This window comes from Crinia signifera, chromosome 2 (assembly GCF_055691185.1).
Source record: "Crinia signifera chromosome 2, ASM5569118v1, whole genome shotgun sequence".
Classification (NCBI taxonomy): Eukaryota; Metazoa; Chordata; class Amphibia; order Anura; family Myobatrachidae; genus Crinia; species Crinia signifera.
In genome coordinates this window covers 178,491,278-178,514,095 of record NC_139218.1, presented here as the reverse complement: position 1 = coordinate 178,514,095, position 22,818 = coordinate 178,491,278, and the positions used below count along the sequence as shown (strand labels likewise).

Genomic DNA, 22,818 nt, shown 5'->3' with positions numbered 1-22,818 from the left:
AGGAGAGTCTTATTGTGCTTGGGAGGGCATTCCACAGAGTGGGTGCAGCCCGAAGAAAGTCCTGCAGTCGGGAATGGGAGCGGGTAATGAGTGTGGATGAGAGACGCAGATCTTGGGAGGAGCGTAGAGGTCGTGTTGGATGATATTTTGAGATAAGAGAAGAGATGTATGTTGGTGTAGTTTGGTTTATGGCGTTGTGTGTAAGTAAAATAATTTTGTATTGAATACATACATGAAGAAATGCAAGTATAGCCATGGCTGCCAGAGCTTTATGCTTCTTGTAGAACTACAAGTGCCAGCAGAGGAGAGCAGTAAAGCTGCTTATTCAGTCCACAATGGGTCTTTTATAGATACAGTCATGGGATCCTTAATATTTTCAGGTACATGGGGAATATCCCTTAAATATTCTTTGATAAATAGACTTCACATCTTGTTACTTCTTTGATCTGCAAAGAAATCCCTAGTACACGGACAGGTTCTGGTTTATTTTGGTCTCTGCTACTGATCAACCCTCTATAATCAACAACGTTTCCTTTGTAGTTTCTTTTAAGTATGATTTAATGCATACATTGCTTCAAATTAACCTTATAACCCCATCATCCCTCTGCGTTCCCTACTCGCAGGTGGCATTGGGGAGGACGCACGGTATATGTTATTATGATCTGTGGTCCTGCATGACATTCCTGGGGTGTGTAGTAATAACTGTTAGAGCCACAGATATTTCACAGCAAACTGACTGTAAACAGTGAGATTTTTTTATTCTTTACCAAATAAGGATTTGTTAATTAATGAAGATTATACTTACAAGTTCCTTATCTTGGGGACAGAAATAAGTAAAGTCTCAATTATATTACTGGGTATACTCACTTTTATCTCTGAGTAAGTGGTGTTTATCAGCATGGATCTTCTGGTATATGTAGTGCACTTTATATGAAAACCCCTTTATTAATGAACCTATATAATAGTAGAAAGTTGATCATATTCCTTAGTGCTGCAGCAGCCCATGGCATGCATACAGCTGTTATGTGTGTACATAGATACTAGGCACGTTCTCTCCAGCCCTCACTGATTTCCATAAAAAGCGATGTGTCCTCTCTCTAAATTTGGGCATGAGTGGAACATTCACAAGAATGTATTGAATCTGAGCCTTTGGCAGAGGAGAAGGGGGGAAGCTCCAGAGGAGAAAGGGGTGGGGGAGAAATGAGATGATAATTGTAATAACACAGTATCCCCTTGTTCGGGCTCATGCACCCGCACCTGAGGGTATTCCTTGTTCTAGAAGAATAATCTGCAGGATTGTCATCTTTCGCAAAATAATTCCATAGCGATCCATTAGAGACCTGACAGACGTTCTACTTTGCATTGAGTTGTTACCGTTATACCGGGATTGTGCTGTCTGATACAAGTTTTATCAGAGTTCAAAAAGTGCTGTGGAATTCCGTGGCCGATCTGTGGTAGTGGGTATCCTGTACCACGGAGTGTGTCCAACCTGTCCCCCTCATCCTCTGTGCCTGCCTTTTCTCTACATCCATTCCGCAATCTCCCCCCCAGGTGTCTCCGATCTTCTACTCCCAGCGATCAGTCAGCATGTCGCGGGTGGCTAAGTACCGACGCCAGGTGAGCGAAGACCCAGACATTGATAACTTGCTGTCCACGTTATCTCCCGAGGAGATGGAGCAGCTGCAAAAGGAGCTGGATGCAGGGGACCCGGACGCCGGGGTGTCTGCTGGGCTGCGCAGGGACCAGACTGAGAGGGCGTCCAGCCAGAGGGAGGCAGAGAGAGAGAGCAAGAGACTGGCCCAGGCACAGCTAGCACCTGAGGTAAGTGCTGCTCTAGTCTCACCCATAAACCATATGTACTTGGGAGGGGGTGGATTATTACATAGACTGTGACCGTTCTCAATTGTAGTCCACGATGATGACAAAAAAAAACAAAAAAACATTTTCATGCTGACCTTTTGCTTGTGTTGACATAATGACGATGTCGACCTTTTGCCAGTGTTAACCTAGCGCATGTCAAAATTTTGTCTGTGTTGACCTATTGTATGTTGACTTTTTGGTGTCGACCTATTGACTGTCCATCTAGATACTGTAGATCAGGAGTGGCCAACCTGTGGCTCTTGAGCCACATGTGGCTCTTTTCTTAATGAGATGTGGTTCCCACACCTGCAGCACTGCCACTTGTTTCCTATGACTCAGCGCTACTGTACTTTGCTGTGTGGTCGATGTGATGTCATGACATCACATCACGGGAAGAGTATGCTCAGCTGTACCCAGCATCAGGAAGACCGCGAGGGGGTGAAAGTAGTAGTAGTAGTACGTTTATTTATAAGGCGCCGCAAAGTGTCCGCAGCGCCGTACATAGCAAACAAAAAAAAAAAATTACAAGGTAACGTACAGGGTGTGTTGAAAGATACAGTATAAATAGGGGTATAGCTGGTAGAACTAAAATCAGCATCAGTTCAGAAGTAGGTGTCAAAATTGTCAAGGAGACTGAAGATGAAGTAGAGGAAGGGAAGAACAGGACAGGAGCACAGGTGAGGTAATGAGGTAGGGTGAGTACGTGAGGAAGGAGGGCCCTGCTCATAAGAGTTAACATACTAAAAATAGGTGGGTGGACGAACGCAATACAATAGGATAAGTAGGAACGGAGGGGAACGGAGGCAGGATAGGAGGATCAAAAGAGGTTAGGAGGAGGGATAGGCTAGTCGAAAAAAGTGGGTTTTGAGGGAGCGCTTGAAGGAGGTAAGGGAATCAGATAGCCTGATGGGTGGCGGGAGGTTGTTCCAGTGCAGGGGGGCAGCGCGAGAGAAATCTTGGACACGGGAGTGGGAGGAGGTGATTAGGTGAGAGGTCAGTCGGCGGTCAGCGATGGAGCGAAGAGGACGAGAGGGAGTGTGGATAGAGATCAGTGAAGAGAGGTAGGGAGCTGTGGAGGAGGAGAGAGCCTTGTAGGTGGTGGTGAGGAGTTTAAAGAGAACTCGGAAAGGAATGGGGAGCCAGTGAAGAGATAAACAGAGGGGGGAGGCGGAGGTAGAGCGGCGGGAGAGGAAGATGAGCCTAGCAGCAGCGTTAAGAATGGATTGGAGAGGTGCGAGGCGGGTGAGAGGTAGCCCAGAGAGAAGGATGTTGCAGTAGTCAAGGCGGGAGATGACAAGAGAGTGAATGAGAATTTTGGTCGCGTCAGTGGAGAGGAATGGTCTGATGCGTGAGATGTTGCGTAGGTGAAAGCGGCAAGACTGTGAGAGAGCACGAATGTGGGGGGTGAAAGAGAGGGAGGAGTCAATGATGACACCGAGGCAGCGCGTTTGGTCGGTGGACGTGATCTCGGTTTCACCAATGCTGATGGAGATAGTGGGAGAAGAGGGGATGTTCGGGGGATGGAAGATTAGAAGTTCAGTTTTAGCCATGTTTAGTTTCAGGAAGCGTTGGGTCATCCAGGCTGAGATGGCCGTGAGGCATTCGGAGACCTTGGACAGAAGTGATGGGGATAAGTCGGGGGAGGAGAGATAGATTAGGGTATCATCAGCATAAAGGTGGTAATGAAAACCATAGGAGCTGATGAGGGTGCCCAGAGAGGTGGTGTAGAGGGAGAAGAGGAGAGGGCCAAGGACTGACCCTTGGGGAACACCGACTGGCTGGGGGGTAGTAAAAGAGGAGGAGCTCGGAGTGCAGACGGAGAAGGAGCGATCGGAGAGGTATGAGGTGAACCAGGAGAAGACCGTGCCAGTGATTCCAAAGGAGCGGAGGGTGTTGAGCAGGAGAGGGTGGTCAACAGTGTCAAAGGCAGCAGACAGATCAAGCTGGATGAGGATAGAGAAGAGGCCTTTGGATTTAGCCGATAGTAGATCGTTAGTGACTTTGGTCAGGGCAGTTTCAGTGGAATGTAAGGGGCGGAACCCGGATTGGAGGGGGTCTAGAATGGAGTTAGCAGTAAGGTGGCTTAGGAGACGATTATAGGTCAGACGTTCTAGGAGTTTGGAGGCAAAAGGGAGGAGGGAGATGGGCCTGTAGTTGGATGGAGAGTTGGGGTCCAGATTTGTTTTTTTGAGAATTGGGGAGACAAGAGCGTGTTTGAAGGAGGAAGGGAAGATCCCAGAGGATAGGGAAAGATTAAAGAGGTGAGCCAGGTGAGAGCAGACTGATGGACTGAGACGACGGATAATATTGGAGGGGATAGGATCAAGCGGGCAGGTGGAGGGAGAAGCGGATTGAAGGATAGAGTGGACTTCAGCAGCAGTGGTGGGGTAAAATGAGGACAGGGGTTGGAAGGAGGGGAGTGGAGATGTAGGAGGGGAGGAGGGAGAGGGTGAGGTCATGGCAGCAGTGATGGCAGTCCTGAGAGAGGAGATTTTGGTTGAAAAGTAGGTAGCAAAATCAGCGGCTACGATGGAGGACGGAAGAGCTGGAGGAGGGGGGGAGAGCAAGGAGTTGAAGGTGGCGAAGAGCCTGCGGGGATTGGATGATTGGGAAAGGATGAGGGACTTAAAGTAGGATTCCTTGGCCAGAGCAAGGGCAGAGCTGAAGGAGGAAAGAATGAATTTGAAATGGAGATAATCTGCAAGGGAGCGTGATTTCTTCCAGAAGCGCTCAGCAGTGCGAGAGCACTTTTTAAGGAATCGGGTGATAGGCGAGTGCCACGGTTGGGGGTTGGAGCATCGAAGGGGGATAGAGGAGGGAGGGCAGGCAGAGTCCAATGCCGAAGATAGGGTGTCATTATAGAGGGAGGCAGCGAGGTTCGGGCAGGACATGAGGGCGATTGGGGCGAGAAGAGGACACAGCGTGTTTGAGAAGGCAGCAAGATCAAGTGTGTTGACGTTATGCCGTGAGACAATGCGCTTGGGAGGGGGGGTGGGAGAGGGGGAAGCAGTGAGGGAGAAGGAGATGAGGTGATGGTCAGAAAGAGGAAAAGCTGAGATAGTGTAGTTAGTAAGGGAACAAGAGCGAGAGAAGACGAGATCGAGGGAGTGTCCTTGGATGTGGGTGGGAGAGGTAGTCCACTGAGATAGGCCAAGAGAGGAGCAGAGAGAGAGGAGTTTGGAGGTGCCAGGATCAGCGGGGTTATCCAAGGGGATGTTAAAGTCACCAAGAATGACAGATGGCAGGTCAGAGGAGAGGAAGTGTGGAAGCCAGGCGGCGAAGTTGTCAAGAAATTGGGAGATAGGGCCAGGGGGGCGATAGATTGCAGCGACACGGAGGTGGTAGGGGTAGTATAGACGGATAGAGTGAGACTCAAAGGAGGAGAAAAGGAGAGAGGGTTCAGGGTGAATGACACTGTGGGTGCATGAGGCTGAGAGGAGAAAACCCACACCGCCACCTTGGCGACCGTCAGGCCTGGGAGTGTGAGAGAAAGAGAGGCCACCGTGGGAGAGAGCAGCTGGAGAGACAGAATCAGAGGTGGAGAGCCAGGTCTCGGTGATAGCAAGGAGGTGGAATGCTCTAGAGATGAATAGGTCATGGATGGCAGGGAGTTTGTTGCAGATGGATCTGGCGTTCCATAGTGCACAGGAAAGAGGGGGGGTGGGTTGTGTATTTATGTGGATAAGGTTTTTGGGATTGCAGAAGCGAGGGGGGGTCATTGGGAGGGTGGGGGTGCGGGGGCGAGTGGTCAGGATAGGTATGGGATGGGAGGGGGGAGGAGCAGTTGGAGAAAGTGAAGTTGAGAGATTAACAGCCATGAGGAACCGAAGGTGAGAGGGTAGGTTAGTGAAAGCAGACAGAGGGATTTGGGAGGACAGACAGCGTCTGTAGTAGATTGGTAGAAAACAAAGTGAGAGAGAAGGTAACAGGCAAGGAACTACTGTCAGAGAGGAGACCAGTGGGTAAAATCAGGTTGATTGAGTAATCCAATTAAGTATGAAACAACAACAAGTGAGAAGATGAAGGGAACAGAGAAGGTCAGAAGTGAGGCAAATGTGAGCAGGCGTGAAGAGGGAAACAGTGTGCAATAAATGTGTGGCAAAGATAAGAGAAAATAATAGTGAATGAGTAAAAATGACATACAAAAGGCTGGGTGCGGTGGTCAGATGTCAGAGCAGGTGTGCAGCTACATAGCAGAGTGTGTGTGTGTGTGTGTGTCTACTTACCTTCTGTAAGTCATTTTTTTCAACACTGAAATAAGGGAAATCAAAACATCACTCTGGATTGTCAAAAGTCCCGCTAATAAAAAAATTACAACAAACTGAAAAGGGAATTAGTTTTTTATATTGGGAATATTATGGAAATGATGCATTGTCAATGTGCTTGTCTTACCACCAGCCTAAATAAAAACTGAGGTATGACACAAGGTCTTGCTCCTACAAATGTAATTCCAAAGGCGTGAACACAAAAATGGGGTATGGCCTTTTGCCAGCTAGGCCACAATCCGTTTAATATGGAATCTAGGCCCAGTGGCGCACACAGGGAGGAGTTCTGAGTACCTATAACCCCCCCCCCCAGGAGTCTAAGAGCCCTAGGCTGAAAGCTGAGGGTCCCCTATTTCCAAGGGTACAAGAATTTTTGAAAATCGGCCCTTGGGAACCGGAGATATCTGACTTCAAAGCAGTGGTCCCCATCCAAGCCTGTTAATTGCAATTCCCAGTCATATTTCTCAGGTTTTGTCTGACTTAGAGTTTTTCTGAGAGTATATTCCAAAAGCTGGGACTCTCCCCTTTCTGTCGACACTAGAGGCTTGTCTCTATCATGCCCAGAACCAGAGATATCAGCCTTCCAGCAGCTGGTCCCTGCTCCAGCTCCAAACGTCTGGTGTACAGTTTTTTCGTTAACATTTATTATTGTTTTTTTTTTAATTATTATTATTTGTGGTGGTGGGGGGGTGTTTTTTGCAGTCTTACAATGGGAGGAGTCAGGAATGGAAAGGGGATGAGTCACAACTGGAGGGGGAGGGTCAAGTTTAAACAGTAAACCGCCCCCCCCCCCTAGAAAAGAAGTCTAGATCCGCCACTGCAAGCTCCTATGTGTATAGGTAGAGGTGTAGGTCCATCTGGCTCATTTCAATGGCAACGGACACACTTCTGACCTACTACATCAACGGTCGATTCAGACCCGTTCGTTTGGGTGTGAATTTGGCCCCGTGTCCGATGGTGGGGGTTTGCGCACGAATTGTAGGGGTTTGCATGAATATGGACACGTGCAAACTCCAGGAGCGAACATGGGGGGGGGGGGGAGGCATCCGCATAAAAACACTGGCCATTCCCAGTCGACAGTCATGTCAAGGCCTGCGTGGGATGGGATGGTTGACGTCACATGACATCAGTGCCCGCCCCCTTTTCCGTAATCTGTGGCCAGAATAAAAGTCAGTTTAGACTGAGTTTTATTACCGAAAGGGAGAGAAATCATTTGATGGTGTGCGACCTTCGAATGATTTCTCCCCCATTTGGCTGCATATAAGGGGATGTGTTCATAGGTGCCGATTTATGTTTTTGCTGGTGGGTGCTCAAGCCAAAAATATAGGGGAGTGGCTTCATGGTAAAGGGGCGTGGCCACAAAATAATACTGATTTATATTATGCAGCACAGTTGTCTCCAATATTCAAATCATGGCAACAGTGGCAAATACATAAATGTCCACACAGTGCAGTGGGACACGGGCGAGTGGGTCGCTTCTGAGCGGGTGGGTGCTCATCAATTTCCGTGGGTGCTCGGGCCCTCAAGCACCCACAGAATGGGCACCTATGGATGTGTTAAGGAACACATCCCTTTGCATGCTGGGTGGCGGGCAGCCTGTACATGTACTCTAGTCTGAATCAGGCCCTAAGTTAGTACATTTTCTGGCTACATCAGCTGTAGAGTATTTGCTATTTACCAACTTTTATGTTAGGATTATTATTGCCATTAAGGTTCTGGGGCCCATTTATCAACTAATATTTGCGGCTAAAACGGGTATTTTTGGGGGTTAACCGCAAATATTAAGTTTCACCTAAATGTATTAGAGGGGGACCACAGCAGGGATCTCCGATCCCTGCTGCGATCCTCCCTGCAGCGCTGCCGGCCGCATCCCCCATAGGTTTCTATGGGGGATGCGAAGATGCCCAATGTATCAACATCGGGCAGCCCGGCATCGCACCCCTGGGCTATCGCCATTCTGGGATGGCGATAGCCCATTGTAGCCTATGGCTATACATCGCACTGCCCGAGCAGGGCAGTGCAGTAAGAGGGGTCGGCGGGGGTCAGCGCATAACCGCGCATGTGCAGACCCCCCGGCTTCCAGCTTTCGGAGCCCTGTCCCTGCGCCTGCCAGATGATACATCCCGGCGGTATTGCAGGGTACCGCAATGCGATGTCGGGCGATGTCACCGCCCCGGTATCGCATTCCAATGATAAATGCGCCCCTAAGAGTTACTGAGGTAATTTATGACATCTTTGTTATTTCCTAATTACCAAGATATATTACAATACCAGATGACTAACTCAGGTGTGGTCACAATGCTAATTATTACACAGAGGAGCAATTAACAGCTGACTGCGCAAATACAAGGTACTTTTGCAACGCTGTTCACAGTAAGGGAATGAAGGGCCCATTTACAATTGTAAACAAACAGTTTTTTCATCGAAAATGTGTTAGCCACAAATATTGCGTGTTCTCCGAATGTATGAAGGGTGGACTGCAGCAGATAGCTGCAAAAATTGCTGCGATTCCTCCATTGGTGCTGACAGCTGCATCCCCATAGGTTTCTATGTAATCCCATTCACACTTACTATGGCTTTGACGTCTCACTGTCAGCAGCCAGGATGTGCAACTATAGGGTTACTTAGAAGGTCAATGGCTAATGTGTACTAAATTGATGTATCTTTATATGGAAGTGGCAGATCTGAGGCGTTGGTAGTTGTCACAATACAAATCCTGACCACGTTGACATTTTTGCACAGCTGCTGTGGTGGCATTAACATTCATCTCTGGTCAGACCCACTATTTCTCCTGGGTTTGCAGAACAGCGCACAAGCAAGTGTTTATTTTGCTTAGGTGTAATAAAATTAGATAAAGGTTTGGAGAACCTTCATCTAAGAGGCTTTTCCTGCATTAGAGATGGGCACATGTGCACAGCATATATCAGTACAAAGAGGGAGCTGCTCAGGGAGCACTGGGCACGCTCCCAAAGTTACGACCATACATGATTGTGAAGTGATGCCCCGCCTCTTCGCACCATGCCCCACCCACAATACTTAGAGCCCCACTCCTTTTCCAGAGAGAGGCGCACCTCAGGTGTGGAATGTCTCAGGTCTCCTCCTGCAAAAGTTGGGAGGTATGTAATAATCTAGCTCCTATTACATGTCATTCCCGAAAGCACAAAACACTACAGCCATTCCTATTGAGACTGGTATGCAGGACCAAATTAAGGGCCACATGTGTCTTGGGTTGGAAATGTCTAAGTGCCTACGCTGTGACCAGTGATGTGTGGTTGTGGCCAATGCCGTGTGTGTGTGTGTGTGTGTGTGTGTGTGTGTGTGTGTGTGTGTGTGTGTGTATATATGTGTGTATATATATATATATATATATATATATTCAGAAATAAAGGGGGGTTGTGACCTTGTCCTGCGCTTTTTGGAAAGCAGCACTACTCTAGGGCCTCGCTGTTAATAGAGGTCCAATAGAAAGAGATAAAGAGAAAGATGTAGAGGTGCGCTTAGATGTGTTTCACCAACAACAGATTTATCTTAAAATAGAATATGTTTATTCCAAACAATAAAACATATAAAATAAAAAATACAGAAGTTTTCCGATATTTATTTTCACAAAGGTGTATTGATTCCTGATTTGACCAATATCAGGAATCAGGAATTGAAAGAGACCAATATCCATCTAAGGTCAAATCAGGAATCAATAATACACCTTTGTGAAAATAATTATCGGAAACTTCTGTATTTTATATGTGTTTATATATATATATAAATCAGATAGTTTGTTGGTGGTAAAGGAGCGCTGACACTTGCAGGAAAATGCCCAATTAACTGGGCTCTTGTGTCGGTGCTAGTTAGCTCCCAGACACCCAATGTTAGTTTCAATCTGCACTTGTCCTTTAAATATTTTATTGGACCGTCGCTCCCCTTCTGATATGTGCTTATCCCAAGCACCAAGGATCTAGAAGAAATGGAGAGATAGAGGGGGGCGCCCAATAGTGCAATAAAGTTTTTTTATTTTAAAAAAACAAGTAAAAAATAAACACTCATTAAAAAGGACTCGTATCGAGTTTGACCTCAGCAGTGGACTGATTACCACTAGATATATACACAATCCTCACTGGCAGTACTGCATTCCCATAGCTATAGTCACCGCTTCAGACGGCTTCCACAGGACCTCCTGCTTCACTGGCGAAGTCCATGACGAAACGCGTAGGGGCGTGGCCATCGTGACGTTCTTTCTGAAACTCCTGGCAGAGAGCAGACGCAAGCCGTGTAACATCTACCCTGGGACTCCGTGAGACGCCGGCAGTTCGGAGAAGCAGGAGGTCCTGTGGAAGCCGTCTGAAGCGGTGACTATAGCTATGGGAATGCAGTACTGCCAGTGAGGATTGTGTATATATCTAGTGGTAATCAGTCCACTGCTGAGGTCAAACTCGGTATGAGTCCTTTTTAATGAGTGTTTATTTTTTACTTGTTTTTTAAAAATAAAAAAACTTTATTGCACTATTGGGTGCCCCCCTCTATCTCTCCATTTCTTTTATATATATATATATATATATATATATATATATATATATATATATATATATATATATACAACAAACAATAGTGTGCAATAGTGCGCAAGTCCTTTTAATTATCTTGGGACCAATGAAGCCCGACTTTAACAGTCTGTTTCACTTGCACTTAGGTCTCTTAATATTCGGTCTCTTTGTATATATATATATATATATATATATATATATATATATATTATATATAGCGTTGGTTTTCAAATAAATGAAGACTGGAGGCGGCACTCTCAGTAAAACAGACAAAAACTTGTATTCAAATCATGTGGAAAAAATCACAGTGAAAACGATGTCAGCATATATGTGTCGACAGTTTCGAGGCTTGCGCCCCTTCCTCAGGACAGCTGACTGTGCAACATAGCTTCAACAGCAAACAGTGAAGTGCAGAAAACAACTGGCATGTAAAACATCTAAGATCAGAGTGGTCTGATTTTTGTCCAGTGTATGCCCTGTGAGTGCTGCTGTATGAACCCATATATATATAGGGCTTAAAGTGGTCATGGAGAGATGGGGGGGGGGGGGGACTCCTTTCACTATACTACCTAATTACACAATTACCCCACTCCTTCCCCCCCCCCCATTAGGCAGAGCCTGGCCAGTGTATGGTTCTAGGCCCCCACCTGCAAAGTAGAATGCTTTTCTGTGAGAATTACTGCACAGGGCACAATGGGGAGGTGAAAAATGTTCCAGAGCCCATTAGAGGTGGAGGAACTCAGATCCACCCTGTTCCCCCCTATGTCTAGTGTCTGCGTGTCTCCAAAACACTGGCCCTTATTCTGATTGACGCGGACTTTACCGCATTCTTACGGATCGCGTCTTTTCGCCGTCTGCGCATGCGTGGAGAACGCAACGCGCATGTGCCACGCCTAGACTCCGTACCAGTTCGGCAAAATCCCGTCCAAAACTGTTGCCCGCAATCAGTCGGGAAATATGGGCGTATTATGGGCGTCATGCGGAATGGCACATGGGCGTAGTTTCAAAGTGGGCAAAACGGGCGGAAACATGGGCGGACACGGGGGAGTACACTTATGTTGGGGGCGTACATTCGGAAACCACTCCGAATGCACGCGATCAAAAAGGGCAGAAATGTGCGGTGTCCACAAGTGTACTATTGCTTTGCGTACACCACTCGTTCATGCGGTAGGCGAACGTACGCCTAATGACTACAAACCATTAACACCTGAACCCAATAGAATCTACTCCTTTACTCATTACTCACTAATAGGACGCTTGTCAGTGCTTTAATTGAAACCATTGCTGCTTCAAGGAACCCGTACTAAACACCCACATATGCTGTACTTGTCAGACACTTTCAAACTGCTAACAATGGACATGACAGAATATTAATACTAGCAATACCCATGTGTATTTGACATGTACTCATGAAACCACACATTTTGGGTAAAGTAAACACATTTATTTATATTCATGTCACAGTCAATGGCAGTGTGATGCAATGACCATAAAATAATACATACAAACAATAAACAAACATGGCAGGAATGCCGCAAAATAAATAATAATACAAAACAAATATAATTGCACACAGATGGACTCCAGCACCTCTATGTGCCACTGCACATGCAGCCAGTGGGAAATGATGAGGCTGCTGGCCCTTCTACAGCAGGGCAAGCTGCACCTGACCATTCAACAGCAGGGCAACCCTACACCTGGCCCTTCTGCAGCAGGCCAACCTGCAGCTGGCTCATATGCACCATCAGCAGAATCATTTGGAACACAACCGGGGACTTCACAAGATAGTACCATGGCCATCACTTCAAGTACAGCTGACAGTAATGCCAGGCAAAAGAGGGCAACAGGGGAACCACAAAGGACATATGAAGCAAGGGCTCAGCTGGTTCCCCTCAGCACGTGATTGGACACAAGAAGCTGACACACACAGCACAATGGAAGATTTGGGAACACATAACGGCAGAGATTAATGCAGCCACAAGTTCATTTCCGACCACGTTTGGCCTTGGTAGGCTCCTTGGCCTGTGCAGCAGCTCTTCGGGGACGGCCAGATGCTGGGGCAGGTGGAGCAGATGATGTGGAAGGGGTGGCTGGTCTACCCCTCCTGCCAGCAGGGAGTGTTGCCGGTGGTAATGCACCAGAAACGGATGACATTAGGACCCTGTTGCTGGTAACCAGCTCCACCATAAGCTCATTATGGTGGAGGAGGAGATCATTTTGGCGGGTGGCTTGCTCGGCCAGCACCTGAGCACTTGCAGCCATGGCCTGCATGCTCGCAGCCATGGACTGCTGGGTGCTGACCAAGCTCGCCAGGATCTCCTCGGTCCTACGCACCCGTTCTGATGCCAAGTCTCCCTGCTGGTTGATGTCCCCAAGCACCTCGGCCAAGGCGGCCAAAATCGGCTTGGCCCGATGCCTGCTGCTGCACAGGCCTACCTCTGGGGCCAGGTGGCACGGACTCCTCCACCTCCTGAACAGAGTCGTCACCAAGCGGTGGGGTGTCTGTGGGCAAAGATAAACACAATTAGGAGACATTCTACGATAATTACTTGCACAAGTTTATGGCATGACCAATATTTACCTTCCAGAAAAGACGCAAACACTTCAGCTGGGGCCTCGCTATCCATAGTGCTCACCCCCCGGATCTCCTCAACTGATATGCAGCTCTCGGCCATCACCTCCAGGGGGGTGAGCTCTAGCCCTGATGGCATGGGGCCGGCCCCAGATGTCTGGCTGTGGTCCCACCGCTTGGTCAGCTTCCTCTTCAGGTTGGTTTTGAAGTCCTGCCACCTGCAATGTAAGTTGACATATTAATACATGTCACTCCCAATGTTAGCTGTTGCAGCCATTGCTCTGTGCTACATATTACAACATGTGATTATTGTCCCATATATAATATTACATGCAACTATGATATCAACCGTTACAATACACATTCACAATCACCCTACTCTAACTCACAATGAAATTACATGGCAATAATGTATGTGTATCGTAACAACCTCACGGGCCATTTGCTAAATGCATTTAAGCATCAATTCAATCATTACTTGGCTATTACTGGCCACATGTATCACAAAACAACTTGCCTCTTCTTCACATGGTCCGTCTCACGAACTTGTGGCGCTACTTCATTAATCTCTGCCGTTATCTGTTCCCAAATCTTCCATCTGCGTGTGTGTGTCAGCCTCTCGGATGGACACTCTATCCAATCACGTGCTCGGGGAACCAGGATGGCCAGCTCCTGTGCTTCATATGCCTTATTTTTTTTGGGTGGTTCCGCTGTTGCACTGGCTCGCCCCTTGCCACGTCCCTGGCCACGCCCCCTGGCACCAGTCGCTGCACTTGAAGTGCTGGCCATGGTACTACCTTGTGAAGTCCCCTGTTGTGTTCCAAACAATTCTGCTGATGGTGGATATGAGCCAGCTGCAGGTTGGCCTGCTGCAGAAGGGCCAGGTGTAGGTTGCCCTGCTGTAGAATGGTCAGGTGCAGGTTCCCCTGCTGGAGAAGGGCCAGCAGCCTCCTCATTACCCACTGCCCGCATGTGCAGTGGCACATAGGTGGTGCTGGAGTCCATCTGGTCAAATAGTTGCTGCAGCACTGGGTCCACCTCTGGTTGGGATCCAGACATGTTAGCAACAACATTGTCACCTTCTAATACACCTTTATATACTGTTTGTGTAATCTGTTTGGCGGACATCAGCGGCAGCTGCGTTCCGTGCGTGAGCGTACGTCGCTGGTTTTTCGCGCCGCATACGGTGGCGGAAATTCCATTGTGTAAAACCTGGCGAAAGTTCGACATGAAATACTGGTCACCAATGCTAACATTGCATAGAATCTTCTGATACACCTGTGACTATTGCTCAATACACATGCTATTTGCTAGCATGACATGACATTTCATTCATGACTACTGTGGTATTGTGGCGTTTTAGTGCAAGCTAAAAGTAGCCCATTCCCTTAGAGAATCCAGGCCACAAGTCATGCAATACTCATCTCTACTGTTATAGACCACACATGTGAGAGCCCTATAAATAATGTCTTCCTGCTAGAATCATTTGTCTTCAGATCTGGACTTGTCAGGGTCTAAGGTAAGCTCTTCCATGCTCCTTGTAGATATGATATCCATTAACAATGTAAGTGTATGAATGTATGCACTATTGCCTCACTGACTACAGATTGTTGGGCCAGCAAAGTGGTGTATTATTATTGCAACATGTCACATGTTCACTATTTCACTCACAGGGCTTAAACCTGTGTGGGTTCATCTATTGCAGGACAACATGTCCCAGCAATAGATGAAATGTGTCATAGTACATGATGTCGGCAAAAAATGCTGACACCTTTATCTGTGTGTTTTGGACGGTGTGTATTGAGTTCATATTATTGTGTCATCATTAGAGAGTCAAATGGATCTGCGGGATTTCATGGGGCGCCCATCTATTGTACGTATTGAAGGCTACAAATCTATTTGTAGTGGGATATGGCCATTATGTGCATAGGTGCATCAGTATTTATGTTCATTTCTTTATAGGTTGCTGAAGCTATTATGCGCTACATGGAGAGGAGGCTAAGGGCACTTGCGGCTCTCCCCACTCGTCGGCCAAGGAGGCCAGGACGTGCTAGAATCTATCGCACACGGGTGACTCTGTTTGCTATGCCCGATGATGAGGTACTTACTAGGTACCGGTTACCGCCACATGTCATTCTGGATCTGCTCACCTTAATTCAGAGCGATCTGGAACCTCTACACGGGATCACGACAGCAATTCCGCCTCACACACAGCTGCTGGCGGTGTTGCATTTCTGCGCCTCAGGATCATTCCAACAAGTAGTGGCAGTACTTGCTGGAATATCTCAGCCGGCCTTCTGCCGAATCCTGAGGCGTGTGACGTCGGCCATGTTCAGGCGCAAGGGGCACTTCATGGCCATGACATTTGCCACCGAGACCCTGCGCAGAAGCCAGCAGGCCTTCCATCAAATTGCTGGCTTCCCTAATGTGATAGGGGCTGTGGATGGCACCCATGTACCATTTGTGCCTCCATCTCGAAGTGAGAAGATATATAGGAACCGCAAATTGTTCCACTCACTGAACGTGATGGTGGTATGTGGCCCATCCATGGAGATTCTCGCCTTCAACTCGAAGTTTCCCGGAAGTGCCCATGACTCTCATGTCATCCGACAAACCGGGATATGGCATAGACTCCAAGAGCTGGAAGGCCGTGATGCGTGGGTTCTGGGTGACTCCGGTTACCCATGTACGCCCTGGCTACTTACGCCGTACAGCTACCCAGCACCGGGCCCACAGGAGGCATTCAATCGGGCGCATGTTGCCACCAGGCAAGTGGTGGAGCGCTCAATTGGCCTTTTAAAAGGTCGATTTAGAGTGCTCCACCGCACTGGTGGTGACTTACAATATGCGCCTGAAATGGTGTCGAGGATCGTGGGCCTGTGTATATTTTTCCACAACATTGCTGTGCGGCGTGAGATACCCTTTGATGAGTGGGAGGTACCATCTGAGCCGCAAGATCCGCCCATGCGCCCATCCCGCGCCCCTGAATGCCGGAGGGGATACCAGCTGCGGGACTCTGTGGCGCAAAGATACTTCAGGTACATGTTATTGAGTTGACAGAACACACCAATTATTGTACAAATCACCCCTTCAAATAAGTACAGTGTGTTAGTTGTCAGTGTTACAACACGAAAATTAGCCAGCCTGCCCTCCTAATGGCAAAGAAATAGGAGATATTTATCATATGTGCTTAGTTTGGGGGGAAGATAAATATTGGTGCTAATTATTATACCTTGTTAAAGGGATCTTATGTGTTTGTTATATCTTCATTATTGTAGTTGATACTATCCCTGATGACTGGTGAGTACATTGATTTATTCTGTAATGTGTTTTGGATTTTTTCATGTGTTGATGTCTGATTTGTTTGCAGATATATATATATATATATATATATATATATATATCTATATATATATATATATATATATATATATATATCTATATATATGATATTAGAATTTATTCACATGTTTCAACATTTCAAGGAGCAGGCAGGCAGGCAGGCAGGCAGGCAGGCAGGCAGGCAGGCAGGGCTGTTGTATAATGCTGGTCTCAGGATACCTGCAAGTGTGTGTATGTGTCTTTTACACATAAATGTACGCATACACATAGATGCATAGAGTAAATAATGCTAAGTACAGCTATGCGTTGCTAAGCTATAGCACGCGTTGCTTGGCGGAGCGAGGCGTCATTGGATTTGCTAAGTGCATACACACTGTGTTTTATATATATCAGATTTGTTCATTGCCATACATCAACACTACTGTTTTGAAGGCAAGCGAATTTTTCACCATTTGTGTTGGCGCAGAGACGCTGTTCATGTAAAGATGAACAATAAAGTTATTAACACAAATAACTGTGATCAACCAATGCCACCAGCTGATTGGTTGATAGATGCCATTGTCAACATGGCGGAGACACGAAGGGCAGAACCCTTCACACATGCGGAGCTGAGGGTTCTTGTCTCCGTCATGGAGACAAGGCTGGGCCGTGCAGGGCCCTTCATAACCAACAGGCATAAGCGGAGGGCCTATGCAGCGGCAGGGCGCCGAATTTACGCCCGCACTCGGGTGCGGAGGTCCCTCGGGCAGCTGGAGAGGCGGTGGTCGGACCTCCGCAGGCGCCAGCCCCAGCTGCTTGAGCAACTCAGGGGCGAAATTGCTGAATGTGAGTATTTTAGCTATGAAATTTCGCACTTACAACATAGCATATATAAACAATAAAATGTGTCTCATGATAAGTGGGTGTCCATGGGTTTAAAAGTCCATAGACTGTTATGTGTGCTTCTTCCTGGTTAACATGCAGTCATGTGGCTTTTATATGTAATGCCATAGCATTGAGGATTATGATGCATACAATGTGCCAGATCTAATATGTGTTACACATTGCTAAATGCCTGGGTTGTAATGTGTGAACAAATTACTACCAATCACATACTACTTTAAATGTCACAATTTTGAATCCATTAACAGTAAGGAGCTACTTTCCTGCATCGTTTGCCATCATTATCACCCTTCCATGTATGTCTTGTTATGGATTAATACATGTGCCCCAATGACCCCACATTGACCATGATGTTTTTTTCTAACACACAGCACGAGCCCAAGCACAACAGGCCCGTGAAGAGGCGGAGGCTGCCCTGGCACAGGAGGAGGCCCAAGACCCGGAGGAGGAGGTGGCGGCAATGGTGGAGGAGGAGGAAGTGGAGGAGGAGGAGATGGTGGTGGAGGAGGAGGAGGTGGTGGAGGAGGATGTGGAAGCGGAGTTGGTTGCGGAGGAGGAGGTGTTGGTGGCGGAGGAGGAGGTGGAGGAGGAGGTGGTGGTGGAGGAGGAGGAGGAGGAGGAGGAGGAGGAGGAGGTGTTGGAGGAGGAGGAGGTGTTGGAGGAGGAGGAGGTGTTGGAGGAGGAGGTTGTTGGTGCAGAGGAGCTGGCGGAGGAGGGTTCGGAGGAGGCCACGGTTGCCCCGGAGGACTCGGATGATGAAGGGGAGGAGGCGTGCCAGGCCCCGGAAGATCAGCAGATCGGTATGTTAACATAATGCATCATTCATGAAGTAGTTGTACTGGTATTTTTTATGTAGCACTGGTGATAAAAAATTTTTTTCCCATACTATTCATATAGACCCCAAAGTGGGTAGCTACAGATACAGGTACGGGTTAGATGGGGTGTCCAAGGCATCCCTTTCATCCAGGACACCTCTGAATTACACCGGTTTGTGGGATGGCGTGGAGCTCCATTTTGACTGCCACATAACCGTTGTAGTTAAACAGGATCCTGGCGTAAAGGGATGAGTGGATCATTTGTGGATTAAATTCACCTGCTGCAAGCGTTGATTATGACCCATCAAATAGTGGAATCTATATTGTTGGTGAATGTTATTTATAAACTCTAGGATGTATGCTATAAATGGAGTATGTCCCGGCCTACCTTGGAATGGAGTCAGAAGTTGCCAGTGTCCCAGGAGCCTCCTCTACCTAAATACCCCCTGTAGTTCTGATTTTTATTTTTCCCTCACAGAATTGTAGGTTGCTTTAGACAGAATTATGATTTTGAGGATGTGTACTGTGCATTCCTGACATTTGCATTACTCCCATGCCACGAACCATCACTGAACTTAGACTGAGCAGATTGTGACAAGTTCTTATTGACGGAGGCCATGACCTGCTTGTCATTGGTTAGTCATGGGTGGGTTGTGACTGAGAAGAAACAATATGACTGTTATGTCTTCTGCAGAGTAAAGGGTATAGGCCGAAAAAGACAGTATGTAGTAAATAAGTTAGCATGTATGTATATATGTATGTGTCATATCTATTTATCTATGTGTGTCTCTATCTCTCTACATCATGGGTCCTCAAACTGCGGCCCTCCAGATGTTGTGAAACTACAAATCCCGGCATGCCTTGCCACAGTTTTAACACTTCCTTATAGCAAAACTGTGGCAAGGCATGCTGGGATTTGTAGTTTCACAACATCTGGAGGGCCGCAGTTTGAGGACCCATGCTCTACATAGATATATATATATATACACACATGTCACCAAGCATTTGTGCAATTTATGTCGCAGTATGTGAAATGTATGCAAGAATAACATGACTAATTGTTGCCCCTTTGACATGCCCACAGATGACACCACACCGGCAGATGAGGGGGTGCGTGGGGCCCTCCTGCGACTGGAGCACCATCTGTGGCTGGCTCAAGCAGACCTGCAGGACCTGAAAGATCAGCTTCTTTAAATTATAATTTTCTATTTTTTTTTAGTTATGTTAATTGTGTGGTTTAATAAATTCTTTATGCAAGTTCACAGTTGTTGGTTTTATTTGCACTTTAAATAGTATATGTGTAGATTGTTTATAATCTTTTACACAGGGTGTAATACAAACCATTGCACTTCAATTGCTGTAAGGGTTAATGTGTGCAATGCATGTGTTAGGCATGCTTGTAAGGATATATTGGAATCTAATTGATTCCAATTCCAAATAAGCAGTTTTTTATGAGGATAGGTAATTGAATAAGTGGGTCATGTGATGTATAGCAGAAGATACTTCATAGTGGGTTGTTTGGCGTAAATACTCCGCTTACGTGCGGTAGCACCGCTTGGCTCCCGTTCGGATGCGGTATTCCCGAGCATACTCTGTAATACTCTGTAATACCGTGCCGAATCGGAGTGTTTCTCCCGCACACGCATGGTTTGTATGTCGTCCGTAAACACGCCCTGTTCTTAAAGAGTGAGTCCGTCCGAATGCGGAGGACACGTGGGCGTTTCTACGGACGATGGCCGCACGCGGCAAAACACCGTGGCGTGCGGACCGCACCGTAAGAATGCGGGAATATCCGCACCGATCAGAATAAGGGCCACTGTTTGCAGCGTCTCTTTCACACATAAATATATATATATATATATAAAACCATATATACATACATACATATACACCCCCCTCCCCCCTGTGTGTATATGTCTATGATTTACACATACCTCCCAACAGTCCCGATTTTATCGGGACAGTCCCGATTGTCAGGGGCTGTCCCGATGTCCCACCCGCGGGCGGCAGTGTCCCGCGGTGTGGGGGGGCTGTTGGGAGTCCCCCCTGTCGGCTGCTAAGCAGCGGGGAATAAACGCTGTGCGCATGCGCATGCGTCTATTCCCGTAGCTAGGGGGCTGGGGGCATGGCTAGAGGCTCACAGAGCCTCTGGGTCATGCCCCCATAGCGGCAAAATGGGGGCGTGGCCTCGCGGGGGAGCCGCGAGTATAGGCCACGCCCCAAATTAGGCCACGCCCCCCGAAAATTTCGGCGCGCCTCCGGCGCGCAGCCGCAGCGTCCCGACTGGTGAGCACCGAAAGTTGGGAGGTATGATTTACATCTGTATACTGCAGCGTGTGTGTGTATACAGTGAGGGAAGCAAGGGAGCCATGGGGCTCTGTAATGGCTCAGTGGGGTCCTCCCTGCTGGTTGCTGTTAGTGGGGTCCTCCAAGATGGATAGTAACAGTGTGGTCTCCCAGGTATGTACTATCAATGGGGTCCTTTAATCTGGTTGCTGCCAGTGGGGTTCTCCAAGCTGGTTTCTGCTAGTGGGGTCCTCCCAGCTGGATAGTGTCAATGGGGTTCTCCCAGGGGGACACCATTAAAATACTGCATATTACTTAACACTTGCACTAAAAAAAGTATTAACCCCTTCCCGACGAGGCCTTTTTTGTTAATTTTTTTTTTTTCCTCCTCGCGTTCAAATAAGCGTAACTTTTTTAATTTTCCGGCTATATAGACACATGAGGGCTTTTTTTTTGCGGGACAAGTTGTACTTTTTAATGGTACCATTTACTATACCGTATAATATTCTGGGGAATCAGGAAATAATTCAATGTGGGGTAAAAAAGAAAAAAAACGCAATTCCACAATTTTGCGCTGGTTACGGTTTTTTTGGAGTTCATAGTTCGTTTAAAATGATGGGTTATCTTTATTCTATGGGTCGTTACGATTCCGGTGATACCAAACTTATATAGTTTTCGTTATGTTTTACCACTAAATAAAAAAATAGAAAATTTTACGGTTTTTCTAATTTGCGTCGCGTCGCCATGTTCTGCGGCTTATAACTTTTTTATTTTTCCACCTACGGACCTGGGTGAGGGCTCATTTTTTGCGGGCTGAAGTGTACTTTTTAATTAATACCATTATGGGATATGGGCGACTTTCTGATCTCTTTTAGTTATTTTTTTTTGGGTAGGCGATGTGACCAAAAAACGTAGTTTTGGCGTTGGGAATTATTTTCCGTTTACGCCTTTAACCGTGCGGGATAACTAATGTTATATTTTAATAGATCGGACTTTTAGGAACGCGGCGATACCAAATATGTTTATTTTTTTATTTTTTATTTATTTTTATTTGTGAAATGGGGAAAGGGGGGTGATTTGAACTTTTAATATTTTTTTATTTTTTTTTAATTTTTAAACTTATTTTTTTTTTTTTTTACTTTTACTACAAGGCCCCCTAGTGTACTTGACCACTAGGGGGCGCGATCGCCTGTACTAGGTTCAGCCATAGAGCTCTATGGCTGAACATAGTGATTTTCAGCACTTTCTATTACATCCTGCCTCAGGCAGGATGTAATAGGAATGCTGACACGGCCAGCACAGGGGTCTACATTAGACCCCTGGCTACCATGGCAACCGATCGGCACCCTCCGATCTCGCCGCGGGGGGCCCCGATCGGCGCCGGAGGGGGGCGCCCCCCCCTCCGATCAGCTATTTAAGCACTGCGGGCGCTTTGCCCGCGGTGCTTAAAGGGTTAAACGGCCACGATCGGCGAACTCGCCGCTCGTGGCCGTGAGAGCAGGTACCTGGCTGTAATATACAGCCATTACCTGCTCTCTTTCAAGCCAGCTCACTCCGTGAGCTGGCTTGATTCCCCCGCAACCGACATATGACGTAAATGTACGTCATATGTCGGGAAGGGGTTAAAACACATCCCAAAAGTATTAAAAACACAGTACTGCTGCACTGCATTAATGGTACCTTTGTATGCTCAGTGGAGTAACAGGGGATGCAACTACAATGGGGCCAGACTACTTGGGTAGGGGGTGGGCGAGGGCCCAGCAGGCAATCCTCTGCACCCTTTTGAATAAATAAGTACAACGGTAATTGGGGGGCCCTTTCAAGATTTTGCTATGGGGCCAGTGGCGTAACTATAAATTTTGCTCCCCCCTGCCAAAAAGTTTGTGGCGCCCCCTGGGCTCCTCTCCAACATGTTTCCCCAGCGGAGAAGCTGAAGCAGGATAGAGGAAGAGAGACCAGCAGACACTGCTGTTTTCCTTGGCTCCGGCGCATCCCAGGCCACCCTAGCACACCCATCCGCCCGCCTATCCTGTACACAGTAGCCAATTGCCAGCTCTGTGTACAGTCAATTGAGTCAGTGGGGGGATTTGTCATCTCTTTCATGGCTGACTCGCCTCCGGTGCTCAGCCAGCAGGCAGCGGCAGGCAGCAGCATGTCAGTGCGTCAAGCGGGTGCTTGCTCCTCCAAGCGGCTGCTGGGGCTGCCTTACAGTAGCTACGCCACTGTATGGGGCCCACAGAGTTCTAGTTACGCCCCTG

The 22,818-nt window shown here is 47.4% G+C and overlaps 1 protein-coding gene across 1 annotated transcript in view; it reads left to right on the top strand.

Moving 5' to 3' along the window:
• Positions 1-1,209: 1,209 nt before the first annotated feature.
• The window catches only part of LMOD1 (leiomodin 1), a 43,866-nt gene continuing 22,257 nt past the window's right edge, over positions 1,210-22,818 (top strand). The window contains exon 1 of the mRNA XM_083173234.1: positions 1,210-1,821. Coding sequence (XP_083029360.1) covers positions 1,588-1,821 — 234 coding nt within the window. The 5' untranslated portion in view covers positions 1,210-1,587. The remainder of the gene's footprint in view (positions 1,822-22,818) is intronic.